This window comes from Rhyacophila brunnea, unplaced genomic scaffold, assembly GCF_057557595.1.
Source record: "Rhyacophila brunnea isolate RB1 unplaced genomic scaffold, BYU_Rbru_1.0 scaffold_6, whole genome shotgun sequence".
Lineage (NCBI taxonomy): Eukaryota > Metazoa > Arthropoda > Insecta > Trichoptera > Rhyacophilidae > Rhyacophila > Rhyacophila brunnea.
In genome coordinates this window covers 33,645,999-33,669,886 of record NW_028233276.1, presented here as the reverse complement: position 1 = coordinate 33,669,886, position 23,888 = coordinate 33,645,999, and the positions used below count along the sequence as shown (strand labels likewise).

Below are 23,888 nucleotides of genomic sequence, written 5' to 3'. Positions count from 1 at the left end.
GGCCACAAACTGCGGATGCCTTAAGAGATTTTAAGTCTGGCTTGCCTCTTCTTCAAGTCAACCGGATTTCTCTGAATACTATCCACATAGTGTACAGTGTATACGACGGAACTACGGGATGATGGCACGACCTGAGAAGATGCAAGAAGACTGGCAAGCGACAGGGATTTTTGAAGGCGCCGTGTGGTGTCCATAATTTGCAACAATTATCTAGTGTGGATAAATATGAGATAAATATAAACACGTGTTAAAGAATATGTAATTTCCAGTATTTACATCTAAATATAAGTATACCTATATGTATATCGTATATCCAATAAAGTATCTATGCCTAATATCCATTGAAGTTTAAAACGTAAACAAAACATAATATTCGAAAAAATGTATTATCGTGTTAAATATTAATTTATTATTTATGTATGGAAATTTTTCAGATTGAATAATATAATAATGTATTCGTGAGTTGTGATCTGTGGAAAATTTGTTTTTTTATTGCTATATTTATGGTATCTTACTTTGTATACTAATTATATCTCGATGATGTCATCGCCGAAATAGCTCAGTTGGGAGAGCGTTAGACTGAAGATCTAAAGGTCCCTGGTTCGATCCCTGGTTTCGGCAGCCTTTCTTTTTGCGTTTTTGATACATTTTTTTTTAAATAGCAATATAACATGTTCTTTGCTTAATATTTTAAAAAAAATACAATAGTAGAATTAATCGATACTAATTTCTGTATACCAGAGGTAAACTATTGTAACTCCAAAAATCGTGAAATGGAGTTATTGTTACTTCATTACTTAACAGCTGTAAATTATATTATTCTTAATTATAAATGTTAAAAATGTCATTGTAACTCCATAACTATTAGAGGTAAGCAACAGTAAGAAAACGTACAATTCTTCAGGGCTCGAAATGGAACGGAACGCACCGGAGCGCCGTTCCGGCTCGTGAAATTTGTAAAAGTATCGCTCCGTCTCGTGGAAAAAATATGTAGACCGTCTGAGCTAGATAGGCCATAGAATAGAAAATCTGACACACTCATTTTTATAAAATACACATACGATTTGATGACTATGTAAATATCTTCAGAAAATTTGTCGAGCGCTCCGGTTCGTAAACTTTTCCATTTCGAGCGCTGCAATTCTTCTGATGAAACTTATAATCAAACTACAACGGTAAACAAAAAGGTTTTGATAAATAGATACCTACATTTTATCTTTTTCACAAGTTGAAAGTTCCAGAAATCACAAATTCGTCTCTCCTGTGAATTTGTCATTTTGGATTTACCGTAGTTTACCTAATTTCGAAAAATAACCTTTCCCGATATAGTCATATTATGAAGGCCGCTCTAAGCATTATTGAATTTTTATTTAATATCCCGATAGCGTGGTACGGAACCACGCAATTTATTTTTTATCTTTACACTTATTTCAATAGATGGCAGTAAAAAATAAAAGCGTTGACAACATTACCCTAGAGAATTTTCCTATTTATTTTATTATGATAAAGTTTTATTTTTTACACAAATAATATATCAGCAGATGCTCTTGACATTATAAATATTAATTTATTTAATTATTATTTCAACGGCTTCATCAAACATTCAGAGATGTTTGAAGTGCTTGATGAATGTTTGATGCTATCAAGTGAATTTAGGTACCTACTCTCGTTTAGTTTCTGAAACATAGTTTCAAATATATGGGTAACTGTAACAACCAAATGAATAGCTCGACTTAGATACAACATACTATGACGAGACAATACAGAAACCAATATTTATGTAAATTTTATACTATCAAAAAATAACAGTGACGTAGGTATCGTATTCGTACAGAATTTAAATATTATTATGTAGGTATAGAGCATGGCCCCCACAAGGGGTGGCTGACAGGGCCCTAGCCTGGGGGCCCGGACTCAGGAGGGGCCCGGCGAGGCGAGACGACCAGATAAACACAGATCACAAATTTGCTTCACTAGTAAAAAAAAGTCGCCTGCGGTGCTATTTTCTTTCAATGATATTATTATTTTAAATTATGTGGTTGTACGATACAGTTTTTAATTGCGTATCAATACTCAACAACTCCATAATTTAAATGGATGTATTAAAACATAAACGCTACCGTAGAGCGTCACACTGCCTTTATCCTTAGCGATAGATAGGGGGGCCCACTTCAGGATGTGGGGGCCATGGTATAGAGTATAAGACTATAGATAAATAAAGATTACATTACATCGTAGGTACTTATTATTTACATTGTAATATGGAGGGTTTCGCCAATTATTATTATAATGTGGGTCTGTGGAACATTATTTATAATATTCACTATTTTATGTAAAAAGACTGTGCGTGCCTCAAAATATTATAAAAAATACGGGATTCCAGCGGGTCTATTCTATACAAAAGGCGACTATCGACCGCTAACGTGCTAACGTGATAATGTGTTAGTATTTGTTACATACATTTTATATTGAAATATTATAATTGTAATTGTATTGTAATCAGTTAATCAGTCGAAACTGTCTCTCTCTCGCTCTCTCTCTCTATTGCTCATGCTCTAAATTTTAGCACATGCAGGGGACATGCCGTTAAAATATATCATTTATTGCAACAATTAATACCGGCTTATTATAATTGTTACAATACGTGTTAATAATTTGATACAAACATACCCTAGTTAGCGGTTGTAGCGGACGAAAGCAGCCTTTTGTATAGAATAGACCCGCTGAGGTTCCATTTCACGATTTTTACAAAAAATATAAACCTACATATTATTTATTACCTACCTATACTTTCCAACGTAATGATTTATATTTTTTTACTAACGTGTTTGTTCTTACTTCTTCCTCACTATTCTTCCACGGCTTCCAGGTCTTCCTATACTGTCCAAACTTCCACTTCATTCTCGGTTTCGCTAGGTCAACTTTATAACTTGTGAGGACCATGTAATGCCGTTTGTTCAACGCGTGCATATGGATTTCTGTATAGATGTGAAACGTGGCATCTTACCGAAGTCCAGGGCTTGAGCTTGGAGAATAGATATCTCCTCCGAATCTTTGGTGTAGCCTGGTACGACCGCATTATAAACACTCGAGATCGTGAACTGACACGTCAGTCCCAGGGCTCGAAATAGAACAGAGCGGATTTATTCCCAGTCGTGAGTAAGGGTGAAAGTTTATATTATTTCGATTATAGAATATTTAAAATTAATAAATTCTACACTCTGATAATGTAGAAATGTTAGAAAGCAGTAGTTCTTCAGCAATTCACAAAAAAGTCAAAAACACCTAATATGGTGGACTTGGCTGATTTTGAAATGTAGCGACACAAATATTTTAACTCCACCCCTGAATTACAAACCTGTAACAAGAGTCATATGTAAATTCTTCGAATCAAAAACAATATTACGAATTTGTTTTTCAATTTTACATCAATTTTGCATATGGCGTCTACCCTTCTACAACGAAATTGTGTTTTATTGGCTTCGCCGCATTTTTTTTTTGCCGAAGGGGTTCTGTTTCATCATATTGCACGGCGTGTTTCCTAATAAAAATACACTAGGAAGCTACGATTTAAATTACCTCTAACCACTCCATACTGCACATTTTTCCTTTTTTTACATTCTCCTTTTTTTCAGAATTATTCATACCAGACAGGTAAGCGATTTTTTTTTTGTTTTTTGAATAGCTTACACACGTGAGTACCTACTAGGTTAGGTTTTTTTTATTATTCAAGTTTCATACTGTGTGTCTATTTAGTGTTTTGGATCGGAAGAGTATTTACTACCACTACTTCACCATGTTTGATCCTAAAGCGCGAATAATATTATGGTGCATGTCGCTGACTATCACGTGACGTCACAATAAGCTGCCGCTATGGGAAAAAAGTCTGTAATGTCGTTTTTCTTGGTGTTTAAAATGTTATCGCACTGATACTCCCATCCCGTAGCACATTTTGAACCTTTAAACTAACATTGTCAGTTGGCAAAATCTGTCGAAATCATCAGAACAACGATGAGGTCACCTCACGTAGAACTGCACTGCATCGACACCTGCATGACTCAATCAACTTTTTATCATCTTCTACATGCCTACACTTTTCGACTCTTATGTCAAAATCACGTTTTTTTTAGCGGTTGGCACTATGTATTTTCTATAAGAATGTTGTCTATTATTTATGATTCTATGGTCTGCAGGTTGGGTTCTATTCAAAATATTATCTATGGATGTCATGTCGCAAGTAATTTTAACGCAGGCACACGTAGAAACTGTTAAAATTAATTGAAATTAGCTTGAATAATTAATAATAATTCAAATTACTAATACATTATAGTTGGCACTCTTCATCAGTGTCATTCTTCAGTGAATTTACGAAGATGGTAATCGTTCAAAATATTCTGCAAAATTGCGAAACCATAGACTAAATTTGTAACCGCGACAGCGTGACAGTAGGCGGCATGCACCTCAATTTGATTCGCGCATGGGCCTTCACAGAGTGGAGGCTGTATTACCAGATTTTGTTTTTACAAGAAATGGATGTCACCATACTCTATATGGGTCCATACTCGTGACTCCAAATACAAATTGAAAAACAACATGTGTATTTGCCAGACTCAGGGTTCGAACGTCGGACCCACGACATTACAAGCCTTACTTAGGTGCCTACCTAATTAATTTACGAAAAAATCGTAATTTATTTAAGGGCACGGTTTGTAACAATTATAATCATAAGCGAACTGTATGATGAACAATAATGTGAATTCAGGTAAATAAGGCACTAAGTCCACAAATTTGAGAAAGGTATGCGACTTTTTTCCGTAAATTAAAGATAAAATATTATAATATAAATATTATAATAAAACAATAATTTAACCTTCGATGTGTGCTGATGCAATGTATTGTTATTGTGCACGAATTACCCATGTCGAATGTGATTATTGTTACTGTTGGTATTCCCGACTGTACTTACATAAAGCGTTTGTATTGCTTGGCACCGCTCCGACTACGCCTTCTCTGTCAAAACTATCGAGCGCTAATGTGTTCTAACATTTCTCCTTGGAAATTTTGCCTGCGGCACTAACCTGTAGTTATTTATAGCGCCAATAATTATTATAACTACTTACATCGGTGATTGAATTCTTGAAAATCTTCGATGATTCAAATGAAATGTTTATAAATTTTGAGTCACCCAAAGGGCACGAAATACATCGTTGTCAAAGGTTAATCATAACAAAAGGTCAGTTTTTTGGATGTCTTATTAAATAAACATGCGTTCGTCTCATACGACCGATAGTAGGTATTATAATACGAAGATGTCGAAAAGCAAAACCAGGGTCACTAAAAATGACTCAAAATACATGCCTAGACTCTTTTAGGCTGTACCTCATTTACATCTATTATGTATAACGAAAACTCTTTATGGAATAGAATGTGAAGAAAGATTTTTCAGCCTTTTTAGGTATATATTGACTGTCGGCTTTTTGGTTGTATACATTTAAGGTTTTTTCATGAATAGACTGAAAAAGTTCCGAAAGATATACTGCTCTACTAATAGGTACAACATCTGTTGTACTCAACCTAATGTCTGAAAAATCTTACATCTATCTCACATTGGTTATACGATCCTACGCACATTACGACGGCCAGCCGCTGCAACACGACGTAACGGCTAGTGGGTGAGCATAATCAAGCGGAATAATGACGCCGTGCGCTGAAAACGTCTGGTGGTTAGCCCACCCACCATCGTAATAGACGAAGGTTCTAAGGTGCCCATATATTTTTGAATGTTGCTTATCATTTTCTTGTAGAAATCTGGTAGAAAAGGATCAGAAGATATCTTGTTTTTATATCTATACCAATTAATGTGTTTTATTGTGCGACATGTAAATGGGAAGGAAATAAATAAAAATCAAGTATTTTTTTTCAATATCCTTTCGGCGTGTTTACATTTATTTATCAAATAAAATTAAAAACTCAATCAATAACTATGTAGTATTCATAATGTCATTATAATTATTGTACAAATAAATTTCTGTACACACAACTGTTTCATAGCATACAACTTTACTAACGAAATACAATCGGGCAGTAAAACATTCCGGTAAGTTGGCAAGCAAACGTTGAGTTTTTTTTTTAAATATTTTTTTATTGGGTTTTTTAAAATTAATTATTTTTTTATAAAACAAGAACGAATTCAATAACACTCAACGCTTGCAACACCACGTCCGATAAAAAGAAAAACACATAATATACCATTCAAAATAGATTATCAGACACTTAAAAGGCCTAATTATTCACAAACGTTTCATAATTTAATATTTTTTTAGTTATATATTGTATTTAAAGTATAACACTAAAATTTATGGAACGTTTATGAATTTAATATTTAGGCAATAAAAATTAGAACAAAAATACACATAAACAAAAAATATTTTCCCGTAAGTATGTGAACACCAAAATGTAGAATATAGCACATAAAAAATAGTAATGGTATAAATAACATCGTGTGTTAGTGCATAGATAATAATGTATTCTCAAATATACAGATCGACAATTTTTTACAGCATGAAAGTGTATTGTATCTCGGTATACATTGGGCATACACTATCAGTGCACTAACACAAAAAATACAATTGATAAAATATTGAAACAAAATCGGATAGTATTTTTTTTATTTTCTTTTACAAAAAATGACAAAGTAGAAAAGTATTTCAATGAACTCAAGCGGTTAGTATATAGGTAGTTAATAAAATGTATTGGTAAATTGATTACGTAACGCTAAGGTTATAGACATACTGGTCTTATGAAAAAAAATCATATGGTATTATTTTAATATACAAATTAAACATTTCCACGATATCACTTAATGCCGCTGCTGTTTTTCGAGAGAGTGTATTGAAGATTTTTCTTTTTATAATTTAAAATATCAAAATATGACTTCATATTATGTTGTGGCATATTTTGTTCAGTCTCTTCGTGAAAAACAGCCCACGGCTATTGGTCCATTATAATGTAAATAATATTGTTAATAATTGGTAATTATAATATTACAATAAAAATAAAAAAAACATGTTGGGTAATTAACAAAACAAAAATATGAATTTATTTATTTGGTCAATGTATTTTTTTTAAACTAAGAGATATATATTACTGATATAACTGTCAGTAGGTACTTCCTTTATTAAGTAATCAACATTCAGAAGAAATGCTATTAAACATAGTTAAAAAAAAGTTAATTAATTAAAATTAAAATACTGAGGGAAAAAAAATGAAAAATATTGACCAAATAAATAGTTACGAATCATCGGACACATAGATACTTAATTTAAAAAAAAATACTTTATAATATGTAAACGTGACTGAATTATAATAATTTGTTAAAGAAATCAAAAGATTATCTATGTAATTATAGTAAAAACTGGCGGAAATTATTTTTTAAATATGGGAACCATGCTAAAAATTTATAGAAAATGTTATAATATTAAATGTTCCATAAAATATAATAATTTCGCATTTTCATACCTGATATAATTTAGATAATAATATAAAGGCTTTCATTCTCATTTTAAAAATCTCATCTGCTGTTATAAAAATATGTACTTATATAGAATATAATATTTTTATCATTCTCAAATATTCCAGGCCTTTTAAGATATCAAATCAAAATATTTATGAAAATATGCAAGCACGTCCGTGCTTTGTAATAATATTATGTATGTAAAAGCTATTTTATGTATACTATTCATATTACAATATGTATTTAAAAACTGCAGCATTAATTTCATTCGCTTTCATTTTGTTACTTTGGGTTCGCATTATCAACTGATACGAGTAAAATGTACACAATAATAATATAATATCATACTATAATTTATCAAAAATTATTATAACCATCAATATAAAAACTTTCGTAAAATTGTCAATCCTTCAAGTCAAGCGGATAAAATACTATACGATACATAAAAATATAAAAATGAAAACGAAATAAACTAAGATATTTTTTATATATATTTAAAATTATAGAATAAATCTTTGATAATGTTATCTCGCTCCTATTCTAAAACTAGTCAAAACTAAAAATCTTTTTCGGATTCTGGTGACTAGCTAAACAAGAAGAAATCCCACACATTTGACTGGATCCTACAATGATTGTAATATATCGGAACCTACGTACAGAAAAATAATCTACTCTATTGGATATTTCGTTAAAATTATGAGAAATCAAAAATATAGACTACGCTCACTTATATGAGTAACTTATAACTGAATTTGAGACTCGATGCTTGGGGTGATATGAATATACAACATTTAGAGATCATTACTGGTAATGAAACATATTTATAAAATAATACAACCGTATGCCATTCCTTAAGTCAAATAAACTGCAATAAGAGACTAAAAAGATTACCAAAACAGTCGTTTGAAATAAAATGACCGTCACCTATATTTTACCCCCAAAAGTGACTGACTGATTGACGTTGTAGGGAGTGAGAAAATGTATTGATTAAAAAATAATAACTGAAATGATACCGACATAAAACAATGACAACTTGGCAATTCTTTTTTCTTTGTTATCAAGTTTTGTTTCTGGAAATATAACGTACGTTTGGAATGAATCATAATTCTGTATTAAATTTATTAAAGAAAATATTTATAAAAAAAATCATGCATTGAAATTGCATTAAATTAAAATAATGCAATTTTAAATTTTAAAAGGATTAGAAATTTTCAATATAAGTTAATGAAGTGTTATAAAAACAGAATGTTTTTGAAGTTCGTACAAATTAGGCCAACCAACATTAGTTATTAGAAGTAAGAGAAAAGAAACTTTAAAATAAAATTGATATATTTCTTAAGCGAACATAAAAAATTATTACAGTTTAATGAATCACATAACGTGGCCCGCAACATAAGAATATTATAGAAATGGCAGTATGATAATAATAGTATAGAATAGGTATCTTACGATTATTGTATTTTCATTAAATTTAATTAATTATTACTAATTAACCTTATTTTCTAATCTGGAGATCAGTTGAAACAGGATTGGTTGCCCTGGGCATAATCACAGTGCCGCTTTGATGCGCCAAGACGCCCGACGACGGCGTCTCCGAAACGACGTCGTTTTTCCGACGCTATTTTTTGTTGTTGTTAAAAGTTTGGTTGGCTCGGAGCCGCAATCGTTGCGCCTACTTTTTGTCAACACAGAAACGCTTTTGATGCCTATACTCGGGGTTACATGGAACTAATTAAGTTATGTACAATTCACGTGAAAAACGTCACTAAAAAGATATTCAAACACTTTAATTATTTACAAGTAGTGTTTATTTTAATCAGCAGTAATTAATTACATGATAAGATCAAGCCTTATCAAAATATATTTAAATAAAAACTTTCGTTGGTCAATTATGTCACTTAACAATTATTCAAAAACGATAGCTTTTTTCGAGCTTTCGAGGAATAAAAAAAATCGACATTAATAACGTTTTCCAGTAACCCCTGATTATTATGTATACACAATATTTATCTACAATAATAATTATTGGAATTGCTTTCAAATATATAATAGTTAATTTTTCAATATACATGTTATAAAATGGAAATCAATAAATACAAGCAATCGTATTTACAAGAAGCATTATTATTAAACTATTTTAGTATCTACTAAATGTACCTAAAGTATTAATTATTAAAACAAGTCTGTTTTTATTTTAATTGACACCAACATTATTGAATTATAGCCACGAAATTCTACAGAAAATCAGTACTGTGCAAAAATGTGTTACAAATGCGTACAAGGCATTTGTATACATGCCACATATTACTTAAAATTTAACATTTCCCATTTCAAAGGCATTTAAACATATTAAGAGTATGTATAAAGAAGTACATATAGATAGAGTGATTGTCAAAAATAGATAGCAAAGCTTTATTATTTAATTTTGCTTATACGGGAAAAGATAATAATTTCTAATACATTTATTATGAATATTTAAATCTGTTTTATTCAATACACATAGAAAAGAATGGAAAGTTAATTGTTTTAAAATCAAGCCAAAATTAATGTACCGAGAAATAAAATGTCATTTTTCTCTCACATATTGTAAGATGGTAAAGCATTAAATCTATAGAATATTGTTTATGTTAAATGGTTAAATGAGAAATTTAGAAAGTGTATTAGAATTAAGTAGCAGATTTCAGAAGGCGTTATTATTATTACCTTGTGATATTTATAATACCAACACTGTACAGGGATAGAATCGAAGCGAAATTGTCGTCCATGACAGATTCAATAATATTTATTTACAAGTCAATAGAAGAAAGTGGGCGCGCCGGGGTGCCAAGCATCCAATACCGACGCGCCACGACCTACACCTAACGGAGATCATAGGAAAACTATCGCAAAGCCTTTTTGTGGCCAGCAAGACACTCTACAAGATTTTTTTACACAAACGAATACATTTTTTTTTCAATATTTATAATACAAAACATTATTTACACACATATGTCAGGGTTTGAAACTAAAACTGTTCTAATTGAATTCGTTTCGCAGTGTCGGATTATTATTAAAATATTATATGGATATTGAACATACATAACTTGAAAACACCCCAGATATATATATACCCACTATCAAAAATTATATTTGAAAAAAAAATACGAAACTTAACGGTATTTGAATCCGTATTGGTGTCGCGTCAACCTGTGCATTAACCATTTATGCTACGAGCCTCCTATCTAATGACGACAATTTAAACTAGTAGGTTATACATGAAATGCTTATCAAATTGCATTATTATTGACTATCAATTTTTGTGTATTAAATCAAAGAATATTAATTACTTTAATTATTAACCGACGCCCGGTTCTCGCCAAATATTTTTAGTTATAACGTCTACTTGAACTTGCTAACAACTTTATTAATCCCGCCGAGTTTCGTATTTTTTTCTAGTGGATGTTTCAAGTTATGTATGTTCAATATGGAATGTTTCATTCTCAAAATCTTGCGAATTATTTATTTGAATAAAAGAATTGGTTTATAATATGGATATATTGAAAAGAACGTTCCTTGATCACGCTGAATTTAACTGTAAAGGATATGCGTAGACGTAATCATTATTACAGCCGGTCATTGCTTGTATGGGAATATGTTCGACACAGTGAACGCAATGTAAGCGAGCTTAACATACAGACGTTATAATAAATGACAGCTGTAATCTGTGTTTACGTTTATGCGTGAATTAAGGCGCGATTATATTAACATTTAAAAAAAAGTTTTCTTTAAAATTATTCACATATCCACGTAGAAGATAGCATTTATAATTTTTATAATCATGACGATATTGTTGTTTATTATTTGTTAAATCGAAAGATGCCGAATGTTTCTCAATCAACGACAGTAATCTGTATTTTGTTTATTCGAATGCTTACGATAAGATAACGAATGACAAATTGCTAATGTCGATAATGAAACAAGACGCGAATTGGTGAATATTGTCAAATTTCGATAACTTGAATTGCTTATAAAAAAATGTCGTGATCAGTATATTATACAAATAAATAATATAAAAATATTGAACCGAACACTGCGACTATCAACAGCCCGCAACCAAAAACCTCTACATCGTCACATTCCCATCAATAATAATATAAATTTTAACTAAAAAAAGGTAGTATTGTTGAAAGAAGTCGAGTCAAAAAATTCACCTACTACAGAATATTGTCGATTGAACGTTTTGACATTTCCCTTTCGGTAGGGTCTACAAAACACAGTAGGCCGAGTATTGGATAAGAGTAAAATATAGGTAAGTAACTCTATGCACATTAGACTAATAATAATTAATAATGATTACAATAATTAAAAAAATAAAGACATGGCCAGGTTAATCACCCAAGAAACGGCGTCACAAAATCTCGATATCTCCCGTCTCTTACTCGACTAATTTTTATACAACATTGGCACATTCGTGAAAAAAATCACTCCCTTTCATTACTTAAAATGAGATCATTAATTTGATTTAGGTTCGCTCTCTTTGGAACTTTTCACAAAGTTTTAAATGAGAAAGTGTTAAATTTATTTATTTATTATAGGCGGCGGCCGGCTCGCGGCCGAGTCGGCGAAAATGGCTCCGCCTTTTTGGCTAAAATCACAATGAGCTTCCTGAGCTAAGAATAATATATTTTGAAATAATACCAACAATTCGCAAACAACGCCGAAGGACAATAATCAATATAAAGCTTTCCAATACAAAATATCCATTCCGAAGTGGACTAAGACAATCGTTCATTTTCAATAATCGTCCGATTTTGAATAGTCGATTGTCAGCCACCGTAAAAGCCTTTCTTTGAAAGCGACACAACTTCAGAAGTGAACATAAGTTTATTAAAATATAGATAAACATTTGAAAATATCTTTTCCTCTTACTTTGGGTTTAACTTACGCATACTATCTAAAATATTAAAAACATTATTTAGTTTTGATATAAAAATAATAATATTCTAGCTTCAACATATTATGATAAGCGGCTTCCACTGTCGGCCGGGAGGACTTCGATGGGGCGCACTTGGATTATTCTTCACTCCATGGATTTAATCGCCAGCCAAAATTAATTGACAGACTGAGGAATGTTACGAAGCTACGTCATGGTACTGCTCTTGCAATGTGATAAATACACGCAAACCATAAGAAATCGTTCTCAGATTTAACAAACCAAATATTTTTTGCAGGTTTTTTCTTGTCACAAAGCATTATGTGCCAGTGGTGATGGTTTCCAACGCGTCGTCGAAGGCGTCCAGCTTCTGCTGAGAGCCAGAATCCGTGGAACATCCGCTGCAGTGAAGAACTTAGGGTTTCTCTTCGTATGTGTCTCCGGGGTTCATCGCTTGGTAACGAAGAGTTTCCAGCCGACGACGATGACCACCGCGGTCCAAAGGCTGCCGCCGAGGCTCGTCGAAAGCAACGACGAGAAGAGACCTTCTGGTTCGGCCACCTTCTCTTCTACGCTTGGCAAGCAATCTGTGGTATCCTGCCAAAATAAAGAAAATAAAAATTCAATTAAAACCATAGAATGTAAAAACACAATAATAACAATGCAGTTAATAAGTAAAAAAAAAAATGGATAAAATCTAAGAATTTTTTTCAAGAATGTTCAGTACCAACCAGTTTAAGATAAGAAAAAAATATGAATATAAATATTTAATACGTGTCCGATTTTTACAAGATCCGAAAATAGATTAGCTGATAGTGAGACAAATATAAAAAAAAAACAATATTTTTAACATAAGTAAAAATGCTATGTATGGTGGAACTTGTGTCGTACGATGCTAAAAATACGCACTTAGAATAACTATGTAACTAGAATAATTTGGTTAGGTTAATAGAAAAAGGCAGAAATAATTGTAAACTTTAATTAATGTGAAAGTGAAAAAAGTAAAATATTCTTTGAAATAGTTAGTCAAAAAACAAGTGTTAAAAAAATGATAATTAGTCAATATTTTTTATAAGAGGCGAGGATCCTTAGGTAATAATTGAGTAAAATAAAATAACGTCTATTCCCACCAATAATTTCATCAAAAAATAACATTACTTTGACATAATATTCGTAATCAAAGATTTTGATAACCAATTCGTATATAATAATACTATACTTTTCAGCGGTTAAGTACCAATGGGGAGATGTTTCTACTTAATACATTCAGTATTCGTAATTTCAAGTTTTTTTGTGTAAATTAAACACAAATATTTGATGCTGTTTTGCTGTGGGCGGACGGAAATTCTGATAAAAAAAACTGATGCATAATATATAGTGAAAACACAGTGGTAACTTGTTAATATGACATGTGACATAAATTAATATTAAAGTGAATGATGACTAGTTACGTACGTGATTAATACTTCTTGTGATTATATAAATAATGGTGCTTATTTAAATTGATAAACAGAAAGTTGATATGAGGAAAACTATAAAAGAAGCAACCAAAACCTGCCTTTATTCGCTAACAACTGGGTAAAGTCAATTACTTTTTGGTATTAATAAATTGAATTAAATATTAAAACAATTTAAATTATCTAAAAGAGTCGCACAGTGGGCGGGTTCAGAGATTTTATGAGACCCGATCAATCACATGAATATGGAAGAAGCATATGGAAAAAAATGACACTCACTTTTTTGTCGGGTCTGCCGAATGGCATAATCTGTTCTAACGACATTACAATAAAGGTGATATTGCCATAAATTCCAGATGCTTTTTGTCGGGTCTGCCGAATGGTTCGGTTCGAACGAGTTCGCTCAAATGAACATTTACACTAGAAACACAGTTCTAACGCCGTTACAATAAAGGTGATATTGCTATAAATTCCCGATGCGTGTTATCGCATAATGGAAATTGCGTGACGTCTACCTATACATGTGCGAATATCCATTAATAATGTCATTGGACCCGACATATTGACTGATTTTGAGTACTACAAAATACAAACGTACCTACCTATCTAATAAAAGTATCAATGTATTTTCTTTCCTAGAATCACACCTTGTAACTATTAAAAGATGGTAGTGATGATACAATAATAATAATATTAGTGGTAAAAATACGTATCTGTTTAATTTTATTAGCGGTTACGTTAATATGAACCCCTTTGATGTTTGTTGGAGAGATTTTGTTATATGCCTTGGATAATATTTTATTTACGCATAATACGTTTAATTTGATAATTGCGGTTTTGAACTGTTTCGAGGCCCCTTTAAAATTTTCTGACGAATCGATTGTGTTATCTGCGTTTTAAAAAAATCGCCGCGGATAAATTTGTCGTTGTTTTCTTTGTACACATATTTATTTTAAATCGTATAAACTGCATACGAACTCGAGTAAAGTTAACGGGATGGGCCGTGACTATAAATTTGATACTTTGAGATGAGTCTTAACGATTGACCGTAAAAAAAAGAATAAAAGAAATGCCACTTAAAAGGGGAGTTATAAAAAACGCAAGGAAGTTTTAATGCGTTTAGATATCCATGGATACACAAAACTTGACAGAATCAAATATTATTTTATCTATTCTTATCATCCGTGGGTTAGGTAGTGCAGCGACTGATTCGGTACAATAGTACAACATAATAATAAAAAAATTACAGTAGGTATCAGTCGCGAAGAGTGGAGGTAGACTGTGGAAATCCAACATAAATAGTGCGCACTAATCTTTGTTAGTTTTAATAGTTTTTTTTTTAAATCCGATTAAACCCTGCCTATCCAATCATAATTTTAAAAAAATATCCCTACATTCATAACATAATATCTAAAATTATGTATGATTTGATGACACACTGTGGTTTTTTTATGCAGGGTTTAATTGAATTTAAAAACTAACCAATACTATCAGTAATTTATATTCTTAGTTCAATGAAATCAATTAAGTGTGACTGATAGTTTAATTTGCACTATTTACACTTCTACCTTTCATAATTGAGGTATAGTATAATAGAGCCTAATACACCTGTTCATAAACAAATATAAACGTTGCATAAAACAATTAAAAAACATTTTGGCCATTTAGGGGTAAATTGTTACTGTTTCACCGAAAGTAGCAACGCGGAGTCTTGCGCAATGTTGTTTTAATTAAAGCGCGAAAAGTTTTTGGACTGTCCCAAACTACATTCAATTTGACAACAATATTTTGCAGATATGGTTGTACGTTGAGTTTTAAAGAAACGATAGATTGTGCACGTATACTTGTGAAGCGACAAAAGTTTGCAAAGTCAATACAATTGTGATTAATTTCTTTTATGTAACGATACATATATCGATAGAGGTGAAGATTTAATCAACCCCTAAAAGTTATTTACAAAGAAAGAAACCCCTGCATAAAAAACGTGTGAGCAAACTCTTGGATTAACGGTATCACCTCCCCCCCCCCCAATAAGGCTCAGTTTATTGTTTGATCTAAGAATACTAGGGGGCCACAGTGGCGTGCTTATTCACAACGGTGTAATACACAAATATAATGACTTATATATAAATAAATATACTTACCTACAACTTTATTAAATTGGTATTTTAACGTATCATTAGGTAGGTAAAAAAGGGTTTAATATTTCTATATTAAACTATGTTTAATTTCAAGATATACAATGTAGATAGGTAGTTGTTAATAATACATATTATCTAAAATACGTATTTCTCCGTCCAACAGCCACCACGTCGTCACGCCATAATTTCGGATTAATATACCGTGGCCTTACGAACGCGAAACGACCGATCGAAGTCGGGCTGCGAGACTCTTACAGACCTTGACAGGAAATACGGCAGAGTTGTATTTGGTAAATATAACAAATATTTTCAAATTTAGAAAACATCCTGTTGAATTGAATTTCCCGCCACTGTAATGCAAAGGTAATCAACTGTAAAAAAGTGAGTGTGTAATGAAGGAACACAGGCGAAAGAGGGTGGATTTAAAACGAGGAGTTGTTAAGAAATACGCGAAGAGGAAGGAGCATATAAAGTGAAACGTTGCGGGGGCGCACTTTCCCCGTCTGGGGGGCGAAAATCATTGGCGAAGGGGGCACCGCAATATATATTTTTTTATTGTTGAACACATTTTCAATCAGATAAAGACAAAAAGCGGATTCGCGTTTTACGCAGCTTTCCAATCTGATATGGCGTAATGCGACTGTCAAAAATTATATAGTGCAGTTAAAATGACGTTGTTCTTACTTTGGGAAATGAGAATTTTAATTTCAATACATAAATTTAATTTTTAATGTGTAAAGTACCTACCTACTACTTATAAAAAAACTGGATTCAAATTCTGGTAAAAGAACAGTGTTCAGTGTACCTATTTGATTTTTGATTTTGATTTGACAGACTACATTTTTGAACCACAATGTGAACATTTTGATTTTGATCGACGATGTTTCGTAATACATGTTTTAGTGAATCTAAAATTGTATTGAAATGCTTATGGTATACGACATATGCGAGCGATAACGGTGTGAAGGTTGCTCCAAATGTATATGCAATAGGAAATGACATGCGGAATGATTAATTAATCATTGGCCTTCATGGTTTGTTTTAGTCCGACTTTAAATAATTATCTAATATCTAGGCTTCGTCTATATAGAAACGGTTTTCTTCAACGTACCTGTCAATAACACAGTTATAAATTGGATTGGTATTTAGGTATGAGAAAGCAAAGAGTTTATTTGAATTTTAAGATATTAATAGAAACATAAACTTCGTGATTTTTATGACAATTTGGTTTTAAAAAAAGACTACAATAATACGAAAACTCGACGCACGTGGTTCAAAGTGAAGATATGGGATTTTCCTGTGGTTTAACGCATGCGTCGTAAAACCGCGAAATTTTACACAGGGATACGTGATGTATCCATATATCATTACGGTCGTTATGACATACGGGTAGGTACACACGCTTATCCATACACCGAACAGAATCGTCGAATAATTTAACGAGCTTTAAACGTTTGAGTTGTTGCTGAGTGGATTTGTTCGACGTTTATTGCGGAATTTATTTATTTATTTGCCCATATGTGGATTTGCGTGGCATCAACCTCAGACGACATTGTAAGGTTAGCAACACTATTGTATTGTTAAATTTAAATTAACTCCTCAATACGGACATATATCGCATTTTTTCTATACAAAATCTTTCTTCTAAAAAATCTGTGCTACCATGATAAATTGTCAGGTGTTCGAATTTAGAACTAAGCTCATCCTATCCTAGTTTAAAAAGAATTGAATGATAACATTATGTCAAATCTTATCATGTGGCGCCCTCACTCAGCGGACAATTTATACTGGTGGATCTAAACGTAAATCGATTTATCTCATTAAAGAGTATATTTCCAACTCCCTTTTGGGTAAAAGTATCCCACCAGTGAAATATTAAAATAAGAAAAATATCGCAGAAGCATAATTATTATTCAAATATAACTAATTCCATGTTTAGCATATCTAGTCGTAAATTATAGGGTTGCCCATTCCAAATATACCTACTAATTTTAAAAGTGGAAGGTAGAAAACAGTGTTATAATATTATGTAAGTACAGGATGTATTTAATTTAGTTGTATTTGCGTATTATTGCTTTTAGCAGGAAAATTAAAAAATTGATAAGTATTTGAACAAAAATATTACCAGAACACATAAATACCTATATGTGTATAGGATAAGTAACTCATCGTCTTATACTTCCTCGGTAACATACATAACATACGAGGTTTAAAGAATTATTATGTAGATATTGTATGACAAAAATGATTAACTAACCATTTCAATAAACTTCATAATATTCAAATTCACGCTGTCTTGAGACAGAATTAATTACTTTACGACAGGACATTAAGGAAGTATGGACCATTTGAATAATCGAAGTCACCCTCAGAATTAGCGAAACAACAGGAGGTATGTTCATTCACTATTTTGACTATCATCCTGAGAGAAGGAAAACTTGTATCCAAGTTTTTTTCTGTTAGCTTATGTGAGAGATTAAATTTATCACTGTGGCAATATTATTTCAAACAATGAAATTAATTTGAAAATAGAATGTTATCTTATAATAATAAAATGTAGATGGCTACGTTAGCTTTGTGTGGGTATACATAGATGGCGTTGTCGCATCGACGACTTTTGTAAATTGAAAATCTCTTTAGCCGAGAACCTAACCAAATTACGAACCGAAATGAATAGAATTAATTCGCCAACAAGGGAAATGGAAAAATAAAATATTATTATTCGTTCGCAAGCTTTTCTTTCCTTTGATAAGTACCCACTAAAAATGGGGAAATGCTTTGGGGACACGATGTCACGAATTTTCAATTACAAGATTTAACAAAGGTGAAAAGATTCAATTACGAGGTGAAGTAGACAGAAAAAGATTAAAGTTGTAATGAACGTAATGAGGAAGGGTGGACAATTTTTAAAGTAAAAATCTTTAATATTTTATATTACTTAATTATTATTATACCTAATGTAAAAATAGGCATAAAAATATATATTTTTTGAATCATAAAAGAACCTTGGAAATATACTGATTGTCAAAACCTTCAAAGGGTTGTGGGAAGCAATTAAAAGTAAAATTGTTTTTACAAACCTTGTCAGCAGCATATCCATCGTCGTCATCGAGGGCGGTCTGTCCATCAGGCCTCCAGGTGATGGCTTCGATGGCCTCGTCAGCCTTGGCCCTGTTTCTCTTTTTGATGTCTTTTAGGCTGTTGGATCTCTTCCTGCGTCTTCGCTGCTTCGGAGGATGTACAGCTGCAGCTCGGATGTTTGCCGGGCCGCTTAAAAAAACCTCATCGTCGATCTGGTCTCCGAGGTTCAACGCACTGCCAGTGTTGGAAAAGACTTCGGTGAACGTCCTCGACAGGTGCTGGGCGCTGCACGACGGGCTGGATGGGCTTGACGAGATTTGACTTGATCGGTGGAGCGGGGTCGCTCCGTGGAGAAGGTCCGGTAATCTCGGCGCCGCAGAATATGACGCTGGTCGTACTGTGGAAGAAAGAAAAAAAAACAAATAAGTATTTATCTATAAAAACAAAATATGCATTAGTAATAATGCCACGTTACCTAGTAAATAGAGTCAACACTGAGAAGGAACAAAAATGTCATTACAACGTGAGGGTTCGGCCACCCTTTTCTCATATAAAATGCCGGACACCGTAATAATATTGGCGAGATTGTCAATACTTTAAAAACGGTTCATCCAAAATTGTTCGCAATGTCTTAAATTAATAAACTACATACTTATTAAAAATCCTACAACAACAAAAATGTCCCGGCGTTCATACTTAACGTTTCTTTGCATAGCGTAATCTGACTAGAACTTAGCATAAGCAATTTTGAAATGTAATTATTTCGTAGACTAAGCTGTTGTCATATTATGTGCATAATGTAAAGACGGTAAACTATACAATTAAGACTTAGGAGTACCTATATATGCGTATTTAAAATTCAAAAGATGCAGCTGAGCTAAGTAGCCGTCCATTACAAGAGAAATGTTGACAGTTAAAATATACAATTTAAAAGAACATCATAGTAACAATATGAATCGTTATTTTTTTTCTATAAAGACATGAATGAATAAATATGAAGTGGATATTCTAATTTCCACTAAAAGTATTAAGAAGATTAATTTATTAAATGGATAACACTTTGTCACATATAAACATGACTATGTCGTATAAAAACTAGCACTATCTTATCAGTAATTTATCAATGTTACTATATTTATTTATATTTTTCGTTCATTATCATTATGCGCACGTATCACCTAATTAAACTGAAATGATTACGCAATCGCGGTATTATTGAAATACAATTTGAATTACGTACGTCATCAAATATACACACCTACATCGCAAATTATTGATATTGCAGTCGGAAGTTACAGGAGTATTTGTCCTGTATACCTATAAAACAATGCACATGTATCGTCAAGATCTTTCTTTAAAACGTGCCTTTATATTATTATAATAATTATAGGAAGCAAAACGAATAACACTTGGATCAGAATACCGACCGTGATATTATAATTACGACGAGCGAAAGAAAGGAGGCATTGCCCTTTAGCCATGGACAATAAATAACCGGGGGCAAATGCGGCTGTAATCTTCCGGCGCGAGCAATTGTCACGATATGAGATGACACCTGTGTTACACCTCGCCCACTCTTTCTTCTTTCTTCAACCAACTGCTGGAGACTCTATTCATCTCGCTCAGAGCTACTCTTCAAAAAATTAAAATAAGTGGACATTGTAAAAAAACCGATGCAAATAAAACAAAAGGGCACTAATACACTCAGATGAAATATTTTCTGACTAGTGCAATAATTGTAACCCGATTTTTTTGAGTTGTAAGTAAATGGTAGATAATAATAATTATTAGTCTTCAAGATGTCTAATTGTTTTACAAATTATAATAATATGTAGTTAAAAGTGGATCCATCTTTGATAACACAATGTTTTACAATAAATATTGTTAGCTTCTAAAGTTATATAATAAAAACCTCCCTTTGAAGAATCATTGTGAACATTGTATTACTGATAATCTATGCATAAATAAAGTGACTATAAATCATTTATATTTAGTTGATTTTATGATCAGTGACCCGATTAAGTTTACGACTTTTGGGCATCTGACTGCTGAAACCCTTTTAAGTTTATTACAACGAGATAATAACAAATAAAAAAAAAAGATTGAAACCAAAAAGTTTTTGGTGTCAGATCGACGGGCAGGCAAAGGCCAAATGGCAAACGTTACAAAGAAAGATTGTAACAACTACAAGGTCTCCACACAAAGAGATTACATCCTTATGGAAAGGAGCATTAACACTATTATTTTTATAATAACCGATCCGAGGTATAAGCGATTATCAAGTCTGTGTATAAAATATCCATGTAGTGTCGTTTTTTTGGGGTGTCTCAAATCACAGTTACCAAGGTTCAAGGCACTCTATGTTTTGGAACAGATCGACCCAAAAGGTGACTGGTGTTTACGGGCTACATTAATTTTGGACAGGTGTTGTACAATGCCTTCCATCAAAATATATTATTATTATTAAATATATTTTTGTTTGGTGTACCTAGTTATGCACACGATATCAGAATTTATTTAGAAAGCGAATAATCGATATCTTTATCGGTAAAAGTGCAACCATTGACAATAGCAAAAAAACAAACACATTTTTAGATGGCGATTATCACTGGTTGTGTAAATAATAATTACCTATCATGATTGAGGGTTTGACGAATGCAAATGCATCGCCAACCAAGTTCTATAATCTATATCATAAGTAAATAAATATTAACAAATGATCAAAAAAATATAAGTATCTAGATATTTTCACAGTATTTTTTTAAGATGTTAGTATAATTTTATAAGTGTATGACTGGTTTAAACAGTTTCGAGGCCCCCCTTTTAATATCCTTACGAATCGATTGCGTCATATGCGTCAAAGAAAATCGCCACTTATTAAAATGCTTATAACTTTTTATACAAAATGAGACCATGCGTGCTTGATTAAATGTAGGTTTGTGATGTGATGATGTGCAAACTGCTTCTAATTACCTATTTTCTTAAATTCTCTGATTAGTATGTACCCGTTTAATTCTCGGCTGCTCAATTATCACAGATTGTATGTGCAAGGTCAAGTTTTGTCTACTTTAATACTAATTCCTAATTAGGATACAATACAATAATGATGTTATCAATTAACGCAAACAGTTAGCTGTTATCTACAGGAAGTTATTTACCGTTATCATTTCGATTAATCAAAACAAATGAAGAACTCTAATTGTTATTACGATTATCATTACACAAATAAATTAGCGAATTAGTATTGGCATTATAGCAACGCCATCAACATTAATTTACTTATAATCATACTAATCATATTTTAAAACATAGCGGTAAATTATTTGAATGATGTTCCTAAATTCCACCAATCAGAGAACTATTGCAGTATGTACCTATTCTGAATTCGATTGATTTTCAAACCACGTCAAATGCTTTTACCGGGCATGTTTTGAACAGCTCTGATGTTGGTGCACCTGCATACAATTTTGTTTTTATTTCGATTGAGAGGAGCCAAACCAGTTGGCTCACCTCTCGAGCAAACCGTATGGAATAAAATCACTGCCCCATATTAATCTCTTCGGGATGGATTATTATTATTATGTTGCATCTACCTATGCATGCGCGTGTGTGTATGTGATATTATTATGCGCGCGCATGAGAGTGTAATATTATTAATGCATGTGTGTGGATATAGTCTTGTCTCCAGTGGAGTGAGTTAACTTTATTTAAAAAAATCTAATTAATATGAATAATCTTAATTTTTTTAAATCTTACCTAACTATTTGCCGAATTATTACTAGGATATAAACCAAGCGTATTTGATTTTTAACAAAATTGGATTTGATAGCAGAATAGATTACATACATTGTGCAATCAGTCTTTATTGAAATGTACTTAGGTAAATAAGTTTTTTTTAAACTATGTATGTAGAGTGTACTATCTATGAATCGTCCCATATAATATACTGACACCTGAAGGTACCTACATGTGTTAGCAGAGGAGAGAAACAATGCTGTAAAGACATAGTCGCACATTTTGTAATACATATTCAGCGTTATTGAAATATAGGCACATTTTTCTGTGTTCATCTGTTTACGAAATATTTAAATCTGCAAGACCAGCCGAGGTTATCCAAACGGATAATGAATTTAAACTTTTAATATCTGGCTTAATTTTAATTAAGTATATGAAATCAACTAGGTACTTAAAATTATACTGTCAAAGCCATTTATTTGCTTTTACTAAGAAACACAAAAATAAGGGAAGTGAGTTACTTTTTGGGCGAGGCTGTAAGAAGGTTTAATTCTAGAGTGTGAGAACATGGGATAAACTTAAACACATATTAAAGAATATGTTATCTAATGTATCTTCAAATTTTAGCCGATATCATACTGTAAGCATTAAAGTTCATCACGTAAGTCATAAACTAAACGCGCATTCAATATTCTTATCTATTATTAACCCGTTCTGCGGCTTCTACATTAAAGTCCCAATATGTATATATAGGTACTTACACAATATTCGTGTAAAATAATAAAATAAAATCAAAGCTTTTTTATAGTTGATGGCCGAGTCAACGAAACTCAGCCATGTCTATTAATTTAAATTTAATTACAGACGAAAGTAGGTAGGTATATCGTTGTATAGTTTGATGCTATCTCGCTCTTGCCCACTGTCATCGAGCAATGAAAGCCTTAAAATGACAGAGATACCATCACAATGATGATGATGAGATGATGGAGATAATAAATAATAATAACACATAAAAAAATAATTTCGATGCAACAAAAGTTCAAATGAAG

The 23,888-nt window shown here is 32.1% G+C and overlaps 1 protein-coding gene and 1 non-coding gene across 2 annotated transcripts in view; one reads left to right on the top strand and one right to left on the bottom strand.

Annotated features, from left to right (window-relative positions):
• Window positions 1-548: 548 nt before the first annotated feature.
• Window positions 549-621, top strand: TRNAF-GAA (transfer RNA phenylalanine (anticodon GAA)). Its single transcript has one exon. It is a non-coding gene; the product is annotated as a tRNA-Phe (tRNA).
• A 12,241-nt stretch (window positions 622-12,862) lies between these two features.
• LOC147065582 (uncharacterized) overlaps window positions 12,863-23,888 on the bottom strand; it is a 29,038-nt gene continuing 18,012 nt past the window's right edge. Inside the window, exons 2-3 of the mRNA XM_085956796.1 lie at window positions 19,104-19,501; window positions 12,863-13,022 (exon numbers count right to left, since the gene is read on the bottom strand). Coding sequence (XP_085812922.1) covers window positions 12,873-13,022; window positions 19,104-19,501 — 548 coding nt within the window. The 3' untranslated portion in view covers window positions 12,863-12,872. The remainder of the gene's footprint in view (window positions 13,023-19,103; window positions 19,502-23,888) is intronic.